The 7,500-nt window shown below is 42.3% G+C and overlaps 1 protein-coding gene across 2 annotated transcripts in view; it reads left to right on the top strand.

Annotated features, from left to right (window-relative positions):
• Positions 1 to 684: 684 nt before the first annotated feature.
• exoc3l2a (exocyst complex component 3-like 2a) overlaps positions 685 to 7,500 on the top strand; it is a 15,085-nt gene continuing 8,269 nt past the window's right edge. Inside the window, exons 1-4 of one of the 2 annotated variants that reach the window (XM_047809497.1) lie at positions 685 to 868; positions 3,656 to 4,193; positions 5,097 to 5,311; positions 6,844 to 7,500. The exon at positions 6,844 to 7,500 is cut by the window's right edge and continues 187 nt beyond it. In XM_047809497.1, coding sequence (XP_047665453.1) covers positions 3,679 to 4,193; positions 5,097 to 5,311; positions 6,844 to 7,500 — 1,387 coding nt within the window. In that variant the 5' untranslated portion in view covers positions 685 to 868; positions 3,656 to 3,678. Of the gene's footprint in view, positions 869 to 3,600; positions 4,194 to 5,096; positions 5,312 to 6,843 lie in introns of both variants that reach the window. The other variant, XM_047809496.1, reaches the window with a different exon arrangement.

The raw sequence follows: 7,500 nt of genomic DNA, 5'->3' as shown, positions 1-7,500 counted from the left end.
GCATCGAGAAACAAGTTCGATCCTGTTCTCACTCCTGTTATAGCAGCTCGAAGAAGTGCTTCCCTCACCAGACCCTCTGTTTTCTCTCTCTTCATGTAAAAAGATTACAGCTTTACCTCTGACGCCGGAGACTCCCTCCATGAGCGTCAGTTTTAACACCAGCTTACTTCATCATATCAACAATTACATCTCGTCATGCTGTCTTTGTTCGATAACACAGAAATCAAATCTGTTTATTATTAGGCACAGATGCCATGGTGCTTTCATCACAGAAGATCCTGCGTGCTCAGATTCTCTGTGTGAACAAGAATGTGTTCATTAATGAGCACAAAAGCCGCTGTAAGAGAAAATTAATTGACTCCTTTTGACCGATCGGAAGCCAGAATTCAGTGAACTAAAAACTAAAGAAACTCAATGAACAAAAATTCTGAAGTGACCATGAAATTCAAATTGGCACTTTTTATCTAACTGAGGCTGTGTGTGTGTGTGTGTGTGTGTGTGTGTGTGTGTGTGTGTGTGTGTGTGTATATATGAGGTATGTGGGTAAATTAAGCGTGTATATGTGTATTATGTTTGTGTATGATATGAATGTGAATTATGTGTGTGTGTGTGTGTGTGTGTGTGTGATGTATGTGTGTATATTACATGTGTGTGTTTGTTTAGGGAGGGTGCCTCTGTTTCCTTGTTTCCTCAGGATAACACATCAGCATCTGGTAGCGAACGAAATGCCGGTGGCCGACATTCCATCAGACTTGTCTGGCATCTCAGAAGAAGAAGCACACACACACACACACACACACACTGCTTCTGTGGACCCTTACACACGGGAATGGCACAGCAGTAAAGCGCCTGTCCACTGGAGCTGAAGGTAAGTCCCCATGTCAGTGTGTGTGTGTGTGTGTGTGTGTGTGTGTAATTGATGAATAAGTTAAATTCTCCTAGAAAAAATGAACAGATTAAGGTGCTTAAATGTTATTTGTTTGAAGCATAAATGCAGGATGTTACATATTTAACTGTCACGCAGGTGTATAAACGTTTGCTTTTGATATTTTACTATTGCTTTAAATGTGTTATATTGTATATCTGATTTCCTTTCATAATAAGCGTCAAGGTTTGGTGGTTAATTGTTCAGTGTCACTGCAGCATGTGCGGACTAGTCTATGTCCCAGGGTTACACGTTCTGAATTATGTCGGTCTTAAAAAAAACTTTAATTGTTGAAATGATTAACTAATCTGTAAAACATAACTTTCATTATCTCCCTGAAATAGATCAATATTAAATTTATCTGCTGATTCGATGTTTGCAAAGATAATTCGCTGATCGAATAGTTTTCGCTCGTTTGAAAGAAAATGCCAGGTGATGCTGAGCTGAGGTCAGTGTTGTGGTTCTTTTATTAAAACACTTAAATAAGATCTGGTTCAATGTTGCTGATCCTGGATCTGAACAAACAAACAAAGAAAATGTAACTTTAGCATGTTATTATTATTATTATTATTATTATTATTATTATTATTATTATTATTGTAGATAAACTGTATTTGGAACAATATGTGTTTGGGGGGCACAAACTTACTTTTGCACCGAACTTACTTTCTTGAGTCAAATTTTATTTTATTATACACCGAGTGATGAGTATCGAGTACTGAATTTATGCAGTGAAAACACACCCACTTGGTGGTTAACATGTGTTAACGTGAGGGTTCGTCCATCCTCTCGTCTCTTTTATATAACTGCGTGTTGTTTATGAATATCTATGACTCTGTACAGTATGTGTCCCGAACCGCTGGGCTTCCCGAAGTCACTGTGTTTAATAATACACACTCTGTGAGCCACATACCATATACATGAGTCTTGACACATGTATGAACATCCACATGCTGACTTACTGACACACACTTCATCTGCTTGGGAGAGACCTCCCTGTAGGAACAGGTGTGTGTGTGTGTGTATGTGTGTGTGTTGGTAATTTAGTATTTGTAGGTGCACATGTCAAAGGTGTTTTCTTCTCAGATTATTGAGGATTGGATGAAGGTTGGATGAAAAACCCCACTCAGTGTATAGCTATTATCTTTACACCTTATTTAATAGTTTATTATAAGTGAAAGCAGCTAGCTAGTTTGTTTTGGGTAGTTTTCAGCTTGAAGGCATTTCCATAGCAACTGAATGACTTTTTTCAGAGAAAACATTCTTAGCTAAAATTAAAGAAAGTATTAACAAAATAAAAGCGGTATATTTTTCAATTTCATCCACCATCCTGACTGACTTGATCACTAAGTGCTAAACATGACTAGCTAGCTAGCTCTCTTGCTAAATAAATTTTTCTCAAAATAAGTAATTAAAGTGCTGTGAAAAACATGACCGCTAATCACATAAAGAATCCCTCAAACACACACAACTCTATATAGCAATAAACTTGCAAGCTAGCAAGTTGTTGAGTTAGTTTAGCTACTCAATACTTTTCAGATTTTTCTTCACAATTGTTGTGGAAATTCCTTTTCTAACTTCATGGTGCTCTTTCTGGTTTTTTTTTTCTGTTTCAGAGCTTAGCTAGTTTGTTTAATCAACCTTCGTCTCTATTCTCTACTCTGTTAGCACGGCGCTAACAGTATTCTATATTTCCACCTTACCCAGCGTTACCGGCTCTCATCTGTAATTGTTCAGCTTTATCGGTTGACCCGAAGAACCCGCACAGCAGCCAGAGCCAAACAAAACACAGTTTTTCCCATTTGCTGTTTATATAAAACTGTCTTAAAAACACACATATTACCAGAGAAATAAACAGCACTTTCCTCTCAGGCGTACAATATTTATGAATCAGGTTTCCTATTCGAGATAAAAATATTGGAATAGGATACACCTACAGACCTCGGAGTGAAAACACGGCACTGATTCAACAAACACTAGCGCTCATGCCAAGCAAAGCAAAGGTGCACACACACACACACACACACACACACACACACACACACACACACACACACACACACACACACACACACACACACACACAGCTGCTTATTCTTACCTAAGTCTTGTTCTCTATTCGTTATATACAAAAAATGACGGCAAAAACGGCATCAATAAATTAGCAACGGCCAGTTCTGTTATCCTGTTACATTCATACATGCTCATATTTTTACTCTGGAAGATTTTCTGTAAGATTCCAAATGAAATGTCGTACTTTTCATGACTTTAATCTTAAAAAATAAAAAATGTGACAATACACTAGCTTCAAGCACACAGTCATAATACAGTGGTAATGGCTAGGGAAGGTTTGTTAGCATCTAATGCTATATGTACTTGGAGAGTAATTTCAGTAGTGCAGAGCCCGAAATTAGTAAATAACTTGTATTTCTGTGGTAAATGTTGACATTTCTGATAGTTTTGTCCCACTTTCTTTGTCCCACAGTCTTTAGCTATGTATCCTTGTACTATCAGAATTGCTGGGAATCCTACACTAAACACTGCTCTGGCGTTAACCATTCGAACATTATCAAACGTTTAACATTTATAAATTCCAATAAAATACACTTCTGCATTTAGAAAGACAACAAAGGTCAATTTTTTTAAATGCTACATTTCTGAATTCTGTTATACAGGGACTGGTTGATCTGATTGTTGACAGAACGAACCAACAGCCATTTTGTTTCCCAGTGTTGAACCTTTCTGGAGCCAACATGCCCATCCTGAAGAAGCTCCCAGGGAGGTCCAGGAGTAACCTCAGCAACAGTGATGTGATGCTAAAGAATAACCACGAAAACAATGAAATGATGCTTAAGAGTAACCACGGCAATGGCGAGCTCATCATTCCACCATCCAGCCTCAACCCCTTCGAAGACGTGGACCTAGACGGGGGTTGGAATGATGAAGAAGATGGGGTATGGGAGAGAGGACGGGTCCTGACCAGGTCATCACGTGAGGGCGAGGCACTGGAGAACGAGATGAACACCGAGCTGCATGGAGGCCTGAAGGTCACAGACAGGACTAAGGGCAGCTCTCCTCTGAGAGGGACACTGGAACGCATATATGGCTCGTCACCGCTGAAGACGTTGGGAAAACTGAGCAAGGGGCTGCGCCTGACTGGGCGAAATGTGTGGAGCAACACCCTGCCTGCCACGCCCACTACAGGGAAGGAGAAGAAAAAGAAGAAGAATCATAGGAGACCATCTGAGGAGATCATGACCTTGCTGAGGTCAGTGAGTCATTTATTTAAAAATTAGATCACATAAGCGACCACATGAAGACATGTGTGTGTCTTTAGGTGATGTTAGCTTTGGAAATCTAAACAAGCTAAACTTTATGGCTGATCAACCACCTTTCAGGTAACTCGTGTATAATAATAGAACCCTCGTTAGCAACTGATACTGCAAGTAGCATGGCTCTATAAAATTAGCTTGTTTAGCTCTGTGTGTGTGTATGGTAGGTCTGTGTGGAAAAATTGTCTCTATTAATACCAGGTACATTGTTTCCACTGGTAATGTGGGCTGTATCGCTCTTCCATCGTAAACACACAAACACACATCCGTTTGTTTATTTATAATACACAGAAAACCGTTTCGCAGGAGCGACACAATGAAACGTTCAGGTCATGTCCGTTCACCCCTACCGCTGCTTAATTAATTCTTATGGAGTTATTCAGGAAACTGGCTAAAGAACACACTCCTCAGGAAACACTCCTAGAGAGAGCAGATGAAATTTACAAAAAATAACAACAACTATAGAGTGATAGATCTGTAGAAATGGATAGAGGGCCATGTTGCGGGAAGCTGATGTGAGAAACGCACGTCCATTTGTACTCTTACTTAACAAAACCTAACAAACGTGTTAAGATCATATGGAAATAACAGTACAGAATTCAACCTCAAAGGTGTTTGTAAAACACCTTATTTTACATCATTAAAGCAGCAGTTTCGTGCCCTCTGTTGTCAGCCAGGTGAATCCCACTATTTAATCACCTGAACCCTTGCACGGGATGGTTTTGTCATGTTTAACATCATACTCTTGGTATGAAGATAATAATGACGTTCCATGGTTGTGTTGCACATGTGGTAGTTGTTCATCCTCATCTTTGCCTTCATCTGTCCCCTTTGTCCAGGTTGGCGGGGCGGAGGAAGAAGAGCGAGCGGAGGGAGAGTCTCCCAGAAGGGGAGGTGAACGGTGAGGATGACGGAGACCCTGATCGTCGACCCTCATTCTTGCGGAGCCTGGGCAAACTCCGTGGAGACTCGCTCACCAGCCGTGACTCCCAGGAGGCTGAGCAGGAAAATCCAGAGGAAGAGACGCCCATCAAGCGCAGGGAGCCGCTCTCAGGTAAGACCCTTGTTTCATGTTGGTGCTTTACACAGGATGCAGATTGTAACGTTTCTTTTGGGTGTTCCAAGTGAGCAAATCAAGACTTCATGTGAACTTTTCAAAAATCATAATAGTAAAAACTTCATTTGTTGTTCATACTGCTAGTTTTGTATGTGAGCTACAAGTCTAAATTTGCTGTTGGGTTATTGTGGACATTGTGTCATTTATGAACGGATGCTGAATAATGGCTTTGCCCTGAATTACACAAGAAAACAAACAAGGGCAATGAAAGTGGGAAACGGGGGAGAGAAAGCGGTGAGGGAGAACATGTATATGACCCGACCCTCGTCATTCCTCAACCTGTTTACGTCGCTGTTCTGTAGTCAGCGCATCAGAATGAACAAGCACCAGGTCCTGACCCGCCTGATGCCTTCTTTTCTTCCTCGTCTGAGTGAGACAGAGAGTGTGTTGACCTGAATGCTTAAACAGACCCGAATTACATGAACAGAAGTTTGAGCACCTGTGAACTCTGATCCTTTTATTGGCAGACTATCGACATGCTCTTGGATCACTGACCGGCCGGAAGTCTGTTCTGTCTACGGGCAGAGACTTCATCACCTCACCCACAATGCTTTGCTCTTAATAAGTAGCTTGGGGTCTTAAGGTCCATCTGAGTCATTGGCAATCAACTGTGAAAAACCAGGAAACGACGTACATTCAGTGCGGATCTGTTCTGATAAGACTCTCGCCAGAAGCTGTGTCAATGGTCAAATGTTCTAATTGCAGGAACACCCTTAATGACAAAACAACACACTTTCACACAGTACATAATGCATTTCTCATTTTCTGAACACATCACAGATGACAGAGTGGACTTTAAATTACAATATGTACCAAAATACTATAATCAGCAAAGACGTACGTTTACGGCATTTAGCAGACGCCCATATCCAGGGTGACTTACAAATTCATTTTAACTGAGCATTTGAGGGTTAAGGGCCTTGCCCGTGGGCAGCTTGGTGGACCTGGGACTCGAACTCATGACCTTCCGGTTAGTAGGTCAACGCCTTAAATACTAGGCTAACACATCCCTATGTACTTGGGGTTAGATGTTTGCTGTTAAGTTTTACTTTGAAGCTATGATGCTAATGTTGCTAGCAAATTCATAGTTACATTATAAGTTATATTGCATATACTGTAGAGGGCATCAGTACAGTATTAAGGCATGTTGTTTGAGGCCCCTTTATCCATCTAGCCTAAATGATGCAACCTGACAGGATTACTGAAGATTGGACAGGATTACTGAGCGGATTTAAAGTCACATAACATAAAGTCTTTACATTTTTTGGAAAAAAAAAAACATTGCAGTTCTCTTGAGGTGAATCTCAGTAATGGACATCTGTTCAAGCTCATGTATGGATGTCCCACTCAATAACAAACCCACCTTCAACGGTTCCTAGCACTACAAGAAATAGACCCTACTGTATGGTTTAAACCATTAACAGGTTGTTTTGATATAATTTATAAAATAATTTCTCTTCTTTGATCAGTCCTTGAGATCCTGCAGCTGGTCAATCAGCGAGACCTCCTTCTGGCCGACACCCACATACAAGAGCTGGAGAGAGAATGCGAACTCGACCCCACTCTTTTGCAAACACCGCCCACCACCCCAACAATCGTGGCTACAACCCCTCCCCCTCTGGCCTCCCCTCTGTGGCTCGCCCTGGCAGGCCAGTGTGATGACGAGGCTCCGAGCGCCTGGGATGCAAGCATGAGGAAAATCAAAGATGTGGAGTTGCTCTACGAGGCACTGCAGAGAGAGATGTGGGATGTGGTGCGTGAGTCGCTTCGCCAGCCATGTGCCAGTCCCCAGCTCGGGCTAGTCGTGCTTGTGATCCAGCAGGAGGAGCACGCTGACCGTGTCTGGGCCCTGCGCAAGGAAGCTCAATCCGAACTCCATGATGGGACCCAGACTGACCTGCATGAGAAGGCTCCGTCAGACCTGTGTGAAAGGGCCCACACTGACCAGCGGCAGGAGGCCCAGTCCAACCTGTTTGAGGGGGTCCGTTCCAGCAAGCGTCCCCGGAGGATGAGGCAAAAGTGGGCGGAGGCAGTCGGAGAGGCTGCTGATTGGTCACTGCCACAGCCTGGGGGTGTCACAGCAGGACAGATGGGCTTGTTTCTGGATCGTCTGAGAGGACGAGTGG

This window comes from Tachysurus fulvidraco, chromosome 26 (assembly GCF_022655615.1).
Source record: "Tachysurus fulvidraco isolate hzauxx_2018 chromosome 26, HZAU_PFXX_2.0, whole genome shotgun sequence".
Lineage (NCBI taxonomy): Eukaryota > Metazoa > Chordata > Actinopteri > Siluriformes > Bagridae > Tachysurus > Tachysurus fulvidraco.
The sequence above is the reverse complement of the archived record's forward strand: the minus strand, read 5'-3'. Positions and strand labels throughout refer to the sequence as shown.